This window comes from Pocillopora damicornis, chromosome 4, assembly GCF_964200805.1.
Source record: "Pocillopora damicornis chromosome 4, jaPocDami1.2, whole genome shotgun sequence".
Taxonomy (NCBI): Eukaryota; Metazoa; Cnidaria; class Anthozoa; order Scleractinia; family Pocilloporidae; genus Pocillopora; species Pocillopora damicornis.
In genome coordinates this window covers 25,720,055-25,737,438 of record NC_142673.1, presented here as the reverse complement: position 1 = coordinate 25,737,438, position 17,384 = coordinate 25,720,055, and the positions used below count along the sequence as shown (strand labels likewise).

Below are 17,384 nucleotides of genomic sequence, written 5' to 3'. Positions count from 1 at the left end.
TTAGTAAAATCCATGAGAGAGATGTACTAACTCCAATATGAAAGTCACTCAATATAACAGAGATTTCTCAATTTGAGAATCCAATGAATGCCCTTTTCCTCATAGCCATCTTAAAAGCCTGGTCTGAGCTTTAAATATACATATTTTAATATATTATTTTTTTTCAAATTCAGATGTCAAGGAATCCAGATACAAAATGGTCAAGGTTCTTGTTGACAACCTCATTCAAGGCCAACTCATTGTGAGCCCAGGAAAAAAAATACAAACAGTAGAAACAGCAGCTAAGTTTGCAGCTTAGGATAACTTCATTCTAATTTATTGTTACGGTTACAACAAGATTTCAATCAAAAAATCAATTTTATTTGACTGTAATTAGCCCCTTCACTCCCAAGAGTGCTTGGTTTTCAAATATAACTTAAGATATTGTATTTTATGGAAAAGAATCAACAGATTTTATTCACAATTTGTGTCAAACCAAATTTAATGATTGATTAGAACTATTTTATATGAATAGCTGTAATTGAGGATTAATCCGTATGAAGTTTTCAAGAAAAGAAAAATAAATCAAATTCCATCCTAATATTACCACACATTGATGTTAATAATTAATCAAAAATATTTTACATGTAAGCCTTAAATTAAGCTTCTAAATAAATTTCATTGAATACTTGAATTTTAGCTGGGTTTTTTTAATTTAAAGTATTTATTTTATATCATTAGCCTCAAATTTTTGCTTAAAATTCCCAGTAATTCTGAAACATTCCTAAAAATTCCCAAAAATTCCCAGAAATTCCCAGAAATTCCTAGGAATTTTTTAGATTTACAGCTTTTCAGGGAAAGTCATTGGTTCTCTGAGTTGGAATTCCTGGGAATTCCTAGGAATTCCTAGGAATTCCAAGTCCTGTTGGCTATAAACTTGGAATTTCTGGGAATTTCTGGGAATTTCTGGGAATTTCTAGGAATTTCTAGGTTTTTAGAACCAGAGTTGTTATGGTTGGGAATTCCTAGGAATTCCTAGGAATTCCCAGTCCGAATTTACCGTGAAAATTCACACCTTTATTCCTAGGAATTCCTAGGTTTTCCAAAAGCCATTTCGCAAGGGTCTGCTTATTACTGGTTCATGACATCTGCAAAAAAATGAACACACCCCATTATTAACTTTTCTCTTATCTTTGTGGTACACCAGACAAACAGGATGAAATTTGTAAATCCTTGGCTGTTAATCCCAATGCCCTGGAAGAAAAACATAGAACTTGGTTTATACATGAACCCTTTCTACTCTAACATCAATGTGCATATTCTCTGTACTATTTTCAATACATTTCCTAAGGCACTGACAAAGAGAATTTGTTCAACAATCAAGAGTTTGTTTAGTTGGTGATCATTTCCTTTATTCTTGTGTCCTAAATGTGTGATTCAGGGGGGACATTGTAAGGAGAAATTAGATGCAAGTACCTCATTAGGGACAAGGGTTAAGAGTTAAGTTAATGCAGCCCCCTTCTCCCTCCCCCACCAAACCAAAAAAAAACTATTGTGGCCACAAGCCATAAATTTGGGTAAATACAAAAGCACATAGTTGAGATATGTGGAATTGGCTTTTATAGACAACCACAGGGGTTTAAAATCAACAAGCAGGTTTCTCATATAGCAGATAAGTGATTGCAAAATGCACTGCACTGTCCACCAGACAGAGATTTACCCAGTGGATAGTGTTATCCAAGCTTCAAACAATCAGGGCCTGCAAACTCTCCAGAGCATGAAGAAGACCATGTGTTTATAATTTAGCGATTAAATCTTACTGATGCATTGAATAACACAAGAATATTACACCCTTGCGAAATGGCTTTTGGAATTCCTAGGAATTTTTTCCTAGGAATTCCTGGGAATAAAGGTGTGAATTTTCACGGTAAATTCGGACTGGGAATTCCTAGGAATTCCTAGGAATTCCCAACCATAACAACTCTGGTTCTAAAAACCTAGAAATTCCTAGAAATTCCCTGAAATTCCAAGTTTATAGCCAACAGGACTTGGAATTCCTAGGAATTCCAACCCAGAGAACCGATGACTTTCCCTGAAAAGCTGTAAATCTAAAAATTTCCTAGGAATTTCTGGGAATTTTTGGGAATTTTTAAGGATGTTTAAGAATTACTGGGAATTTTAAGCAAAAATTTGAGCCTAATGATATAAAATAAATACTTTAAATTAAAAAAACCCAGCTAAAATTCAAGTATTCAATGAAATTTATTTAGAAGCTTAATTAAGGCTTACATGTAAAATATTTTTGATTCATTAATAACATCAACATGTGGTAATATTAGGATGGAATTTGATTTTTCTCTTCTTGAAAACTTCATATGGATTAATCCTCAATTACAACTATTCATATAAAATAGTCCTAATCAATCATTAAATTTGGTTTGACACAAATTGTGAATAAAATCTGTTGATTCTTTTCCATAAAATACAATATCTTAAATTATATTTGAAAACCAAGCACTCTTGGGAGTGAAGGGGTTAATTACAGACAAATAAAATTGATTTTTTGATTAAAATCTTGTTGTAACTGTAACAATAAATTAGAATGAAGTTATCCTAAACTGCAAACTTAGCTGCTGTTTGTATTTTTTTCCTGGGCTCACAATGAGTAGGCCTTGAATGAGGTTGTCTACAAGAAGCTTGACCATTTTGTATCTGGGTTCCATGACATCTGAATTTGAAAAAAAAATATATATTTAAATATATATATTTAAAGTTCAGACCAGGCCTTTAAGATGGCTATGAGGAAAAGGGCATTCATTGGATTCTCAAATTGAGAAATCTCTGTTATACTGAGTGACTTTTACATTGGAGTTAGTACATCTCTCTCATATATTTTACTAAAAAAGGGCTCAATACATTATTTTGTTTTTATCAAGGAGGGCTTCTTTATGTAATAAGGTTTGTTTAATAACAGTTCCTATTATGAATCTTGAATGTTCCCAAACGTGACTAGAGGAATCTTGAAACCTTGCTGATAGGTTTATTTCATTGTAAAGCATAAGCTTAAGAAACTGCGGCATGCAAGTGACCGATTCGATTCTCAGAATTATTCTAGTTTCAGTTGCGCCGAGCGTTAGCTTAATTCAACCCGCTACATCCATTCTTTTATAAGATTTTGATCACGTAACGAATATCGTGATTTTTACTCACCACAAACTTTCAAAATCGTAGCTTTACAGATGGCCACTCGACCCTTGTTTGTACCAGTCAGTATGTCAACTGTTGTCCTTTCTTTTAACTCCACGGCGCCAACGACTTTCTTTTCTTTTACAACACTCACGCTGTTCTCGTTTTCCCATTGAACCACAATAAAAGCTATCTTTAGAAATGTTATATTAAGCAAAACAGTTGAGAAAAACGATCAACCGATGAAAAGTACATTCAAAAATGAGCGCCAAATGGATTTTTCTTTGTTTCCGATCACGGGCATGATCACGTGGATCTTTTAGGACTTGTAATTGGCTAGCAAAGTGAATCCGCTGGTTTGCCGATTGTAGTGTTAAGAGAAGCGCACAACTTCATTTTGACTTCTCCGACCGGTTCTCTGCTTCTAGACGATGGATACCTTGGTGATATAAATAATAGTGTGAGCTCACTCTATGTAGAAATAATCGACAAGAATCGATCGTATTACAAATGCACGATTTGTAGCCGAAAATTGTCGAGGAAACAAAGACTCGAAACTCACTCGAGTTATGTTCATGGCAAAGGTGAGAAATAACACAAGCCAATCACAGTTCTGAATGCGACTACAAATCGTCTTTTACCCTCATATTTATAAAAGAAGGATACCACATTAGGAAGTATAAGAGATACATAGATGATCCCAGTGTACCAGTACCTAAATCTACAAAGCTTGACCGTAGCAAGCGTCCAGCAACATGTTCCAACACCGCCATCTCGATTCCTCAGTCAGTTGTTTCCATTGAACTTAAAGCAGTAGTGACAACAGAGTAGAGTGCGTCTTACAAAGGAGAAACATTTGTACAAGAGACAGAAGTAACTATATGCGATTACAGAGGTGCGTTGGAACTCTGGTCCACAAATAGTTATGCACTGTCCGAAGTATAAAACAATTTTGTTGATAGCTGACAGACAGAGAAGAACAACAAGTAAACTTTAGAGCTGTTATTATTGAAGTGTAACTTGCAATTTTCATTTTTATATAAAGAAGGACTTGTATTTTGCACCAAAAATAAAAAGATGTGATATTTTTTTGGGAGATCCAGTGATTAGGACATTTAAGAAATTAAGTTATGAAAGGAAACTTGGTCGGTACTTCTCACTACTAACAAGTCTTGTTGACAAATATTTTCAGATCAGAGTTTCAAATAAAGTAAATTGAAGATGTCATTTAAAAGGTGTTTTTTCTCAAAGGGAACATTGACTACCTCTGTCTTGTCTGCATGCCAAATGTTTGCAAAGTGTGTGGATAATCCACAAGTATTGGAACTCTTACAAAAATGTTTTGTAAGAATAAAAACAGCAAAACAAATTACAGCAATTAGTCATGAAAACATAGCAAAAAACTGAAAAAAAAAACAGCAACAACAATCATGAAAAAAGAAAGATTAATTAGGTGTTGAATTTGTTTGTCTTAGGCATGAAATTTCTACTAAAAATATTGTCAACAAAAAGTCTCTGACAGTGTTTGAGGCAACTGAGCTTGACTGTTCCAAGGTTTTCTAACAAAAGCAACCAGTAATGTAGGTTAGGGAAGTAACTTATGTTTATAACTAACAAAGTTCTTTAAGTGTAGATAACATTGTAATTATTGTGGAAGTTGTGTACCAAGGAACAGCCAATGAATGTTTGATGATTTTGGCACATCAGTGAGCATGAGACATTAATTTGCATCACAATAAAAATATTTTTTGATCATGGAATCCAAGAGTCCTTTGAGGTTAGAAAGCAAATCTGTGATATAAGTACATTGGATTAATTGGCAATTTCCATCTAACATAACTGACAGCTGGTTAATGAGAAAATCCATATTAATGAATGTAAAGATTTACTAAAACTTAGTTTGAATAATAAATTTCATGATCTTTAGGTTATAAACATATACATGTATGTATATCTCTTGGTAAGTTTTGTATAGCATGCCTTTATTGAGCCAAAGTTTTAAGCCTCTGAAATTACTCCTTTTCTTAAAACCTTCACATTCAAGGTATTGAGAATTTCTTAGAATTTATGTGGACCTCAGGGTATTAAAATTGCCTCAAATTCAATTCCCAGAAATTCCCAAGAGTTCCACTCTTCTTAAATTATAGGTAGTTTGTAAAGCTGAGAATTCCTAGGAATTTCAAGGGATTCCAAGTCCTCACAAAACTGGAGTCTTCCTTTCCCAGAAATTCCCAGTAATTCCAAGCTTTTTAAATCAGAGTTAATTTGCATAGTTGGGAATTTTTGAGAATTCCTAGGAATTCCCAGAAAACTGGGAATTCAGTTTGCGAGGATCATTTGCATAATTGGGAATTTTTTAGAATTCCTAGGAATTCCCAGAAAACTGGGAATTCAGTTCACAAGGGCGGCTGAGGTCCATCAATCAGTATTTCAGTAATAGTATGGGGCAGTGTTACTTACATGAAGAATTTCAAGCCACTGGAGAGTAAAATTTCCTTACTATGATCATGAAAATGTGTTACAAGGAGGAAAAAATCATATGGTTCCCCAAATACACGGCAGGATAAATATGATGGGAATAAATGTTAATTTGCAGTCTATCATTCTTGCAACATGAGCAGATTTCCACATAAAAAATGTGCCTCCTGGATAAAATCTTGACTTAAGCTAAAACAAAGAGAAAAGAAATTGTTCATTACAATGTAGCTCTGCCAGCTAGACTGATCATGAGGTGAGCACAGAGAAAAAGGGAACTACAGGTGCTAAGTGAAGGAGTGTAGGCAGAGTCTGAGAAAGAGAACCAAGTTACTAGTTACCAGACTGAGTATTGAGTTAACCCTTTAACTCCCAAAAGTGATTAACAAATAATTTCTCCCTACAATATCCATGCACTATCCAGCAAACAGGTGATGTTAATACTCAAATGTATCAGCTAGAAGTTGTTATCTTGATCTCATGCCAAATTCTGGCGACTTATATGAAAGGGAATGTGTAGCAGCTGGAAGGGAGAATTAACAATCAGATCTTGGGAGTTAAGGGGTTAAAAGTGTAAATTTCTCCACTACATTGACCGAAGTGTATACCAATAAAGTGATAGGAATCTCATCTCATTCATATCCTCAGTGGAATGAAATTTAGCCCAGCTACTGGGTAATGCTCTGAAGACTTGACAAAGAAGTGCCAATTGGAGTGCTGACTGGGTTATTATGTTATATTATTTTGGCATCAAACTTATGTTACTGCTTTACACAGTAACATCAGTATGCATATACTCCATACTGTTCTCTATAAATTTTTTAAAGGTAATGGCTGGAAGAATTGGGTATTTTTTATTTGATTTGATTTTGATATAAGGGTTATAATGTAAGAAGAAATTAGATACTATGCACATTGAACTCTCCCCATGCTTGTCTCCTCTTGGGGATATAAAGAAATGATTATTGGCAAACTATCATAAAAGCCTGACCAAAGCTTATGAGGATAACCTTGAGATGGATTGGAACCCTTGTCACTAATGCAACAGAAATCAGGATGGGCTCCAGTTGAATGGCCCACCCAGCTCGAGTGCAGAATTAACCTATTGAATGCTCTGGACACTCTTTTATATTTCTCTGAGCACTCTTTTACATTCCTCTGAGTACTCTTTTAATTGAATTTTTTTAACCATATTGAAGTTTTTTACATACCTCTCTTCTTAGTTGCTGCTTGACCAGTACATAGAACACAGTCACGGTTATGTATGTCATGATGGCCCAGCCCTCTCCTGTAATAGCTGCCCAGATGCACATTGTCCGCCAAGTTTTTCCATTCCAGATCCAGCACTTGTACCCAGTTTCAAGGTCTGCCAAAAATTGAACTCCGTTGAAGAGATAAGCAGCTACAGTGATCACAAAAGGTACTCCCCAAGCCATTATGTGAAAAAACAGGATATACAATCTTTCTGATTTCATGTAAATTCTTCTACAAATTGTGAAACAAGCGCCATAACTCGTGGTATTGTTACCTCAAGTGTTGGAACGAAATAACTTGTTGATCCCAATCTGTCTTCTAAATAATCTACGATGGTTGTGCAAACAAATAGGAAATCGGCGACTGTTATAAACATGATCATTCTGCGAGCTGTAGTTCGCAAGTCGGGCGACATCCAGAACGTGAGAAAGATTGTGAAGGATCCCATGAGTGAGAGGGAAGCTGTAACAGCAGACAAGGTCATAGGAAGAGTTCCATCCGTGAAATTTGTGTCATTGGGAAACGCAGTTGTTAAACTAGCTTGAGACTCCATCAAACCGTGATTCTTGTAGCAGAACAAGTTTTGCACTACCCGAAACTAAAATTTTAACTGTCTGATAATTGCTCTTTACAGAAACCACAACCTTTGTTTCGCATGATCCACAGATTTGATATCTTCCTTTTAACCTCACGATGACCCACGGGAAATTCCCGTCAAAAATAAACTTAAAGATGCACTGATACCTTGTGCATTCGCATATTAAAGCGTAAATATCGATCCGTTTCAAATCGTTCACCCTTACAGAGTACTTTGGGCTCCGAACGGAGCATCAAAACGCGCGTCCATTTGACATTATTACTGAACGGGAGCAGTTATCAGTTCACCAGTCGCTTTTTATCGCCTCCTTGCATCACTCAGTGATCACTTCAGCGTTTTCCGATTGCTTTCATTCAAATGAAAAACGCGTGAGTCGGAGTAGCCAAGAAATTTAGGGCCTCATGACTTCTGTTCGCGTAACTTCCGCTTCGCTTACGTCTTTCCAGCTTTACTTTACTGGAAAAAAAAAGAGTACTCCAGCTTTGGCTTGTAATCGCTGCACCAAGTCAGTTTCTTAACTTTCGAAGAGGAGATCTGGACAGAGTGAGGGAAGGGAGGGGTGGGGAAGGCAGTTTACTTGTTTCGGTCGTGTTTCGTTTGTCTAATGAAAATTTCATCTAAACATGTTCATTTAAAAATTGTCATCGCAGCTGCGGAGACTAGGAGTTGCAAACCACGTTGATACCTTATCTTATCTCAGGCTGTACTCTATTTGGTGACTTAGACGCGTTTCGCCTAACTGGGTTACCCCTCGGTATTCTGGAACATTAGTGAATGACCTTTAGTCGGGCTTCTCGTAGTTGATGCTGTTACCTTGACTCAGCTCTACGTTACCCTGTCGACGTTTTGATTTAATTTGAAATGAACAGTGTGAGGCATTTGCGAAGCTGATTGTCCGTTAGTAAGCCAAGAGAGATGCCAAAAGGACTGTCCCAGCCCTGATTCTTCAACAGCTAGTGGAATTACTTGACAAACTGATCCACTGTCTAGCAATTCGTTTGCATAAATGCTGGAGCGAAGATAACTAAGAAAATTCAACGGACAAAACTTCAAGATGTCTTCTGTTGGCGATCTTTCAACTGGTGAGTGATTCAGTTAGTTGATTTAACTTCTGACTCTTATGATCTTGCAAGAAATACGTCAGGAAGAGTATAACTGAATCGACAACATCGAAGCGGAACTCTGCTTGACGCCTAAAAATATCATCATCGAGTCACTATGCAAGGGCTTCTAATTTTTGGTAAATAGCGTGGTGGTAGTTTTATTAGAATAGGTAATCAAAACCTGGTAACGTTGTTTATATGATGAAAAATACTCAGAAAAGGTAACGGGTTTAAGTTTTGTGGTGAATAATTTCGCAACATATTTGAAATATAAGGCGGAAGCTTACTTATATTCCGGCAAATCATGGAAAACGTAACTGAGAAAAGTCGACACAAGGGACTGAGGCTGTAACGTCTTAGGTACAATAAAAACACGGTCTGGAATTGCGAAATCAAATTGCTTCAGCGAAGGAATCGCGAGACGCAACAAACCGATGAAAAGTCAATTACAATCTTCTCCTAAGCATCATCTTCTGAGATAGTTTAGTGATACCGTAAAACCAGCTCGAAACGTGGAATACTTCGCGCTATCTTTAACTGAATATTGGTGTTATTGTAACGTTTGAATCAGCAATTGTCGGCAAAGTCAGCACCAAGTTGAGATTTACATCGTGAATTACCCTTGTCGTATTCATACATACGGTATGCAAATTAAGTTTCCCGTTAGCTTGGTGCAATTTAATGGGCTAAGCCTATAACATCATAAAAGCTTATTTACTTTTTCAATTGTTTTGAAATCTTGCTCGTGCATATTTGGTTTGTTCTTTAAAGTTTGCTGCTTTTGTATCTCAATCAATAGTATTTAGTGGGTTCGTCCGGCCTAAGGAGGTGACTCAGCGCCATGTCACTGAGCTTGCGTCAGTTAATGCTTGAGTGAGTCCTCAGGTAAACAAAGGAGAGAGGATACTTGAATGGAAAATATCCTATCTCCTATAAAACCGAGGCGCTGCCTTTGCCTTTTTTGCAAAATATGTTTGAACACTGCCTCGAATAAATCTGCTTGTGTTCTATCAGAGCTGCAATCTAATTGGCTACTTTAGTCACTATACCCATTGTGTGTAGCTAGTAGGGTGAGAGGCCTAAAAGCAAGCGCTTGTTAACAAACTAAAAGCACGAGCTTGTCTTATTGATAAGGTTTGAACGACTAGCAGATTAAAACTAAAAAGTTGATAGTCAAGATTCGCCCTCATCTACTATCGCACGATAAAAATCTCGAGCTCTTAGTTTAATAGTTAGAAAGTGTAATTTAAAAAATTTCATAATCTTTTTGTTCTCCATGCATAGAGTGTAAATTATCTGTCATCCTCGAAAAGAGACCAAAGCTCATAGAGCAATTGGCCCTATGCTTGGACAGAGAAATGAGATTTACACCCAACTGGAGACAGTTGGCAACGGATCTTGATGTCGACATGAATGTCATTAAAAGACTTGGGCAGTACAGTGACTACAGTCCTACCATTCGATTGTTTGAATTCCTCGAGGTCACACAACCGGATTTAACGATTAAACAACTAAAAGACGCGCTACTGGAAATCAGGAGGAACGACTTGTTTAGTTTGCTGTCCACGAAAGGTATGTAGACTGTATGTTAAATAGAGCATCTTCAACGCGTGCATGAGTAGAAGGATCTATTCCGATTAAAAATTGTTTATCACATTCACTAATTGCAGCATTTGAATAAACTCCTTTCATTATCAGATGATAGCACTAAACTATATGGCCACAAAAGCTTTTAAGTGACTCGCTAGCTGAAAACAGTTGGTAAGAAAATAATACTTTTGTCTCCCTCACGCGAAAGTATCTCCAATATTTTATTTTCTAGTTTGCAGCTTGATTGCTTCCAAAATTATCGAAACGCCTGTAACTTATTCGAGTAACATCTCTTTGAGGGATTATTAAACTGTGAGATTGAGGTTTTCTCCCAAGTTTCAACCATTTAGTTTGAAAAGGTTCTTGAATTTTCCTCGGATGGGACCGGGTTTGATCACCGGCATTACAGTTCTGCCGTCACGATCAAAGTGATGACAAATAATGTGAAATAGGCGTAATGCTAAAAAACGAAATAGTGCCGAAACATGTGACGTATATTCCTCTTTCTTAGCTGGGTGCATTGACTCTGAAAAAGTAAAAGACATAATCACGTCACGAAATATTCAAGCTCCTTCGCCAACAGCTGGCCTTTTGGATGAAATTGCATTGGCCCTAGACGTCACCTCTCTGGTATTGTCAAGCTGGTCCAACTTGGCAATAAAACTGGGAGTGCCAAGAAAAACTTGTTGGGAGTTTGAACGACGTTCAACAGATGATCCAACCCACAATCTGTTGCGGTATTTAGTTACTACTTGTCCAGAAATTAAACTAAAAAGTCTGAAGGATGCCCTGGATTCCATGAAAAGGAAGGATGTACTAAAAATTCTACAAGAACAGAATCAAGGAGGTAATTACCGTAAACATTAATTTACCCCAGACAGAGTAAGTTATGATCTTTTGGGCTATAGGAAAAAATCAGCAAAACCATGGTAACGGTGAAGACTGTCTAGCGTAGCCTTAGGCTTAACCCTCTTTAAACATGGACTTTTCTTTGGGTATCTCTCTGAAATATGAATTGCTACATAAATGCAGATGTCAGTCTTTCCGATGAGAGATCAAGCAATATTTCCATAGTTTTCCTATCCACAACTAGAAACATTATCAGACACAACTTGCCTCTTGATTTTAATCAAGATTTTATTTTGAAACGTAAATGCCAAGATCTTAAAAGTTCTTGGCATTTGCGAATCGATGAATTGAAAGATAACTGAAATAACAGTGTAAGGTTTTCGATTTGCCGATATTTGTTCCTTTGTAGATGATGTATTTCTGAAGGACGTAATGGCACAAAAACCGGAACTGGTAGAAACAATGGCAGAAAACCTTAACCGCGAAGAAGTACCAGGTGTCAAAAATTGGATCCATCTCGCCAGCAAACTGAACGTGCCCGATGATGTGCGTCAGGAATTGGGTGCGACAGAAAAAAAGCGGAAAAGTCCCACCAAGGAAGTTTTTCAATGGGTGGCCGTTAACTTACCAGAGAAAACATTAAGTGACGTCGCAGATGCGTTGGACAGGATCCAGCGTAACGATGCTATTCAGATTATATCAATGCAATTTCCAGACACAGTTGGTAAGTAATCACTTTGAAAATGGTTCGTTTTACTAATAATAATAATCATAATAATAGTAATTAAGCAGTTGACATTCCACTCGATGGGTCTTCCTATCGACTATTTCGTGGTCGAATTGTAATTTGGAATGTTAGTTTTTGTGGAGGGACCCAGAGAAAAACCCTCGAAGCAGGACGACAACCAACAAAAATTTAAACCCGAAGATATGACGCCAGATCCGGGATTCCGGGAATCCGGGCCAAATCCAGGCCACAGCGGTGGGAGACAAGTGCTATCACCACTGCGCGATTCCGATCCACTGTTTTAAATTACACAAATAAACTATTAATTCAATGGGTCCAAAAACTATTTGCAATTGCTACTTATGCCAGTCTACACCACGATCTTTTGCTTCTTGAAGCGTGAAGAGCTGCCGAGTGTGATAAGTATCCTTTTAATCGTACTTACCATTAACGTTCACCCCAATCGTAGTTTCTGTTTATCGTTTTTTTCAGAATCAAGTTTGAAGCGACTTCGTTGTTCACCACAAGGCAGTTTCAGAGTGCCTGATCCCACAGGTCATAATTTATCCACCAGCGACAATTGGAAGGAGAAGATTTCTCTTCCAAAGGAAGGTAAGTAGAAAACATTGATTTTACTGAGTAAGGTGTACGATCCAATGAAGTAACACTGAAATCTCTCATTGAGATTTATAAATAAAGCATAATATTTAGGATGAATATCGCAGTGTTAGCCATTGCTAGTAGAGAGATTTTTCTCATAGTTGTTAAAAAAGAAAAAAAGAATTACCTGAGCTTTACCGTGCACTAGGCCACAGCTGACTTTGGGCGAGAAATGCTGTGAATAAGAGGATTGATTTGCTGTACATCTGGAGCCGTATAGATCAGGTTAGATAAAAAAAAGATTATTTTATCTAAGTATTCCAGTCTTTTAAAACTGTTCTACGTTTAATTAGTTGCAGACGTTAGGGAACATTCAGGTCACAGTGGAACATTACCCGATCAAATAGATTTAGTGGGCCGCAATGAAACCTGCGAAAGGATCATAACTGCCTTGTCTTCGAACAAGGCGGTTGAAATTGTAGCGCCACCTGGATATGGGAAAACCTCTGTGGTAATAGAAGTCGCCCATCGGTTGATCAACAGGGGAAAGTTCATTGCCTATGTTAATCCAAGAGGTGTCACTTGTGTAGAAGACTTGGCAAGCGATATCATCGAAGCTTTAGGTTTCGTTCCCAGCGAAGATACTATCGCTGAGGCAATTCGTCGCATACGTGCCTTAAAAACAAAGTCAACGGTGCTTCTTATCGAAAACATTGACAACTTACTTCACCTCGAGGCTCAAGTTCGCAAGGATGAATGCCTGCGAGAGCTGAACTCCAAAAATTACTGCACCAAAATGCGCGGGAAATTTACAAAGGATGAATTCTTGTCATTTCTAAAAGACATAGGAAAATGCCCAACCATTCATCTTGTTTTAACATCTAGAGAATTCTATAATTTCAGGTTGTCCTTCCCTACTGAGTTGATTGATTTAGAGCCTTTGAAGGACAGTGATTCGGCTACTTTGTTTAAAAAGTGTGACGACAGTCTAGACGAAGGCTCGATCAATGATCTGGTCAGAGTTTGTGGCGGCATTCCTCTTATTATCTGTACTGTTCCCTCAATTCTTAGAAGAGAAAATCCAGAGAGGTTCACCCAAAGACTTACTTCATGTTCACCTCAAACTCTTCTTAAATTACTGAGCCCTGACTTTCAAGCGAGTGAGGATCGCATCGATAGGTGTCTGCAGATCTGTTTTGATCGCTTTAGTAAAGAGAATCAGAAGATATTTGTAATGTTCTCAACATTTCCGAAAGGATTTACGGAAGAACAATTTGACGCGTGCTTCAAGTCTTTAATTGGAGGTGATCTGCAGAAGTTTCCAATTTCCTTGAAACAAAGCAGCCTCCTAAACTTTGACAAAAATAACTGTCTTTACTCTCTACATCCTTTTATAAGAGACTTTTTTTCATCAATGCCCGAACACAAAGAAGCGAAATCAGTCTTCTTACGTCACCACAGTAATTTGATTGTTTCCCTTTGCAAAAAATTTTTGAGTGCGGGTAAGAAGTCTGCAATTAATCGCTACAGATCTGAAAAGGACAACATTCGAGAGGCCATGGTTTGGTGTGGAGATCATCCTGAGCTTGAACAAACCGTGAGAGAGCACTGTGTTGCTGCTTTCAACGATGCCGCCGTATTTCTCGCAAAGATGATGCGAAAACAAGAGTTTGTTTCCCTCTTTTGCAAGTTTGCGTATCGATGTCAACGTGACAGGCATCTACTAAGCGCTTGCTTGACAAACATCGGAGTCAAAATAGTTTTAAGCTGCACATGCAGACCGTACATTTGCCCTAGAGCGTTGTATCAAGCGAAGAGATTTTTGGCACGTGCTAAGCAAATCCATTCAGAGCTTACAAACGTGAATGAAGCTATTCGTGCCCACTGCTTGAGTAAGCTTGGATTCTGTTGTGTTCGAGAGGGACACTTTGACGAAGGATATGACTATCTTAACGAGGCCATAGCATTAAGAACAAAGAGAGAAAAAAAATCAGATGAGACCAAGGACAAAGTCATGTTAGGAGCGTGTTTTAATGATATCGCAGGTTTGGAAAAAATGATACATTTCTTACTCTCTTCAAATTTTATTGTCATGGAAGGACACTCCCCAGTGAGGATGCACCACAATCAGTCATGTTGGCCTCATCACATATCTATTCTACGCAAGTTAGGTCGGGATCCCAAAAAAACCCTTGCATAAGCTTATCGGCGCTTCATATAGGAAATTTACTAGTAGGTCGATCTCAGAGATCTTGGTTAAAAAAACACACATATATATAAAAAGCGAGGTCAATCCGACAATGTTGAACCCCTGTTGAATTTTTCTTCTCATTTACTTGTGTTTCGTTTCAGCTTCTCAAATGGTGCAAAGGAAACACATGTGCGCTATCCAAACAAGACTCTGCTATGTGCTTCCTCTCTACGAACAGAATCTCGGGGAGCATCCTTTCACGGCAACAACACTCGACTGGATTGGCAACAGTTACCACGCCATAGGTGACTACGAAAATGCTGTTAAATATATCGGTAAATCAGTTGAAATGCGAAAGCAACTGCTGGGGCACCATCAGGAAACTGCTAGGTCTCTTCGTGATTTGGGAGTGGCTTTGAGCGCGAAAGAAGACTACCCAAGGTGATATAAGTAGTAACTATGCTATTTATGCCCAGATATCCTATTAGTCATTCCCATAATCATTATTCTCAGGCCTGCTGCCATCCTAGGGAAATGGCTTTGTACAATGCGTACCATTGAATGACTGAGATGCCAATCAAAGCATATCGCTATCTATAATACCCACTTTTCAGACGAAGGATGCCATTCTCCTCCATTAGGATTTGCGTTTTAGATGGACTGTAGCTCTGCGGAATACTTATATCAATCTGTTCCCTTACGTCTTTATCAATAGCTTTTCCATGAAGCAGACAAATATTTAATGATGCTCTCTCTTGTAGTGCCCTAAGATATCTTAAAGAGGCCATTGATTTGCAAGAAGAAGTATCAGACACACATCAACAACTAATTCACACTCACCAAGACATGGCAATTGCCCTGCGTGGTCTCGGAAGAAACAGCGAGGCAGAGGAAGAAATGACACGTGCTGCGGAGTGCGCGAAAAAGTTGGAAAAGGAAGAAAAAGAAGAAGAAAACGACTGGATGGATTTCTCATGAACAGAAATAAGATTTTGAAAAGAGGATCTTCCACACTGTAAGGTAGCAAAACAATCTATCGATTGATCGATGGGCTCTCATGACCACTTAAGCAATGCAGTGACTCAGTCGCTAAGTCCGTCCTTTCTTGGACCTCCATACGTGTGTATCAATTAGTCGAAACTTAGGAAGAACCCCTGTTAGATTTTTGTTAGGATGAGTGGCTGTAATCAGCCAATTTCAAGTTTTTTTTTCAAAAAGGAAGATCTTTAATGTTACATCCTATTCTACATCCTGTTATCGAGCAGAGGTTAATCTTTAATAGTATTGGCAAGTTGACATTGCCCAATTCATACCGGTTCTTAACATGAAAAACCAAAAACACAAGGGAAACTAACCAAAATTAAGTGATTATTATGAGAAATGCCATGATGACGAAAGATTATCTTTCTTTTATCTTCGTTAGTTAAATTGAGCGATCAGCTAAAAATAGTAAAAAGCGTTGAGGGAACATTTTTATCGCATTTTGCTAGAAGAAATTGTCAAATAAATGATAAAAATGTGGCCACGAAGAAGCGCTTGGCAGAGGCGAAGTTACGAGTAAATTGTCCAACAAGTTGTTGTTTTTTTTTTGCATTCAAAGTTTGCACATTGAGAAAGGATCCCTTGCCTAAAGTAGCCATTATCCTCATCAATATTATCATCATCATTATCATCATCATAGATATAAGTTGATAACAAATTTCAACGTTAGAATGTTATTTAAATATACAAAACTCTGAGCTAAAAATATGTTCGTCAAATTTAGTGGGCGTTGTTTCATGTCATTATCAAGTGTAAAGGGAAAACGACAATCGTGAATATTGTTAACGCAAATCGAGCCAATCTGGGTTTTCAAAAAAGGTTTGATGAACATCTATACCTGTTTATTCTGCCAGATGCAACTACCTTGCCTTTTCTGTGGCCATGCCATAACCGTAAATATGCAACTTTTTATCTCGACTCCGCTCAAAAGTCCAACTTGTACCCATGATATCTTAAAACTAAAATAAGGTAGAGGAGATTCTCTCCTGCAAAGGTTTGCTAGCTTCGCCAATGTAGACCTTCAAACACTCACAAGGAATCCGGTAGACTACGCCAGTTTGTTTATCGCGATGACAAACCACAGATTGATTACGATACAAGCCTCAAGTTGTCATGAAATCATCGTAAATAAATGTTTCATAGAGAGAAAAACCGGTGGATTTTTTTCTTCAAAGACGAAAAGACTCTACAGAACTTGGTTGTTTTCTCTTATCTACAACCAGGCGGTCATAAAGAAACGTTTTTATGAATTAATCATGCGTCACACGATCATGCTCAGTTTGGTGAAGAAAAGCTAACTTGATATCTCACTCATGAAGTAAATTTTGTTTGGAATATATTTTTCTGATTGATATAACGAGGAAGTATAATTATAAAATGAAAATTTTGCATTTTCACCTCACGAGAAATGCAGCTACCGAAGCTTAAGCGACCTATTTCTCGGTATCTCTAATTTGAAAAATCTGAGGTCAAAAGAATAATATCTTGCTTGCTGAAGTACAATAGCTTTGAAACTACCCACAGGGATCCTCTTTAGAAGCCTTGTGAAAACAACGTGATAGTGGATGGCTAATCAAGAGGAGTCAGTCCTTTTCCTCCCTCCTTCAGCAATTCATCTTTCCAACCAGGCTCAATCCACTGTATCTTTCCCCTTTTTCAGCCTTTTCGTTCGATAACATCTTTTTTGCATTCCTCCGTCGTTTCTCGGATCTCCCTCTGAACCTGTCTATTTCCGTGGCTCAACCAAATCTTAGGAAATGCCACCTTGCAGAAATACCAAAGTAGGTTTGA

At 37.6% G+C, this 17,384-nt stretch overlaps 2 protein-coding genes across 5 annotated transcripts; one reads left to right on the top strand and one right to left on the bottom strand.

The window, feature by feature from the left end:
* Positions 1–1,039: 1,039 nt before the first annotated feature.
* LOC149047408 (G protein-coupled receptor 157-like) lies at positions 1,040–8,015 on the bottom strand. 2 transcript variants are annotated; one of them, XR_016185911.1, is made up of 3 exons: positions 6,852–8,000; positions 5,626–5,832; positions 1,040–1,233 (listed from the first exon to the last, which is right to left on the bottom strand). XR_016185911.1 is itself a non-coding variant. In XM_089204105.1 (2 exons), exons 1-2 carry the CDS (start codon positions 7,113–7,115, stop codon positions 5,701–5,703), a joined length of 396 nt encoding a protein of 131 aa, XP_089060231.1. In that variant the 5' UTR covers positions 7,116–8,015; the 3' UTR covers positions 4,174–5,700. The 2 variants fall into 2 exon arrangements, 1 of the variants encoding a protein (XP_089060231.1); XM_089204105.1 differs by lacking the exon at positions 1,040–1,233 and having other exon boundaries at positions 4,174–5,832; positions 6,852–8,015.
* A 20-nt stretch (positions 8,016–8,035) lies between these two features.
* On the top strand, positions 8,036–16,316 carry LOC113683415 (uncharacterized). 3 transcript variants are annotated; one of them, XM_089204093.1, is made up of 8 exons: positions 8,036–8,574; positions 9,880–10,167; positions 10,697–11,032; positions 11,444–11,758; positions 12,254–12,373; positions 12,715–14,406; positions 14,714–14,993; positions 15,314–16,316. In XM_089204093.1, exons 1-8 carry the CDS (start codon positions 8,547–8,549, stop codon positions 15,528–15,530), a joined length of 3,276 nt encoding a protein of 1,091 aa, XP_089060219.1. In that variant the 5' UTR covers positions 8,036–8,546; the 3' UTR covers positions 15,531–16,316. The 3 variants fall into 3 exon arrangements, with proteins under 3 accessions (XP_089060219.1, XP_089060220.1, XP_089060221.1); XM_089204094.1 differs by having other exon boundaries at positions 8,072–8,574; positions 12,721–14,406; XM_089204095.1 differs by having other exon boundaries at positions 8,072–8,574; positions 14,714–14,857.
* The last annotated feature ends 1,068 nt before the right edge of the window (positions 16,317–17,384 follow it).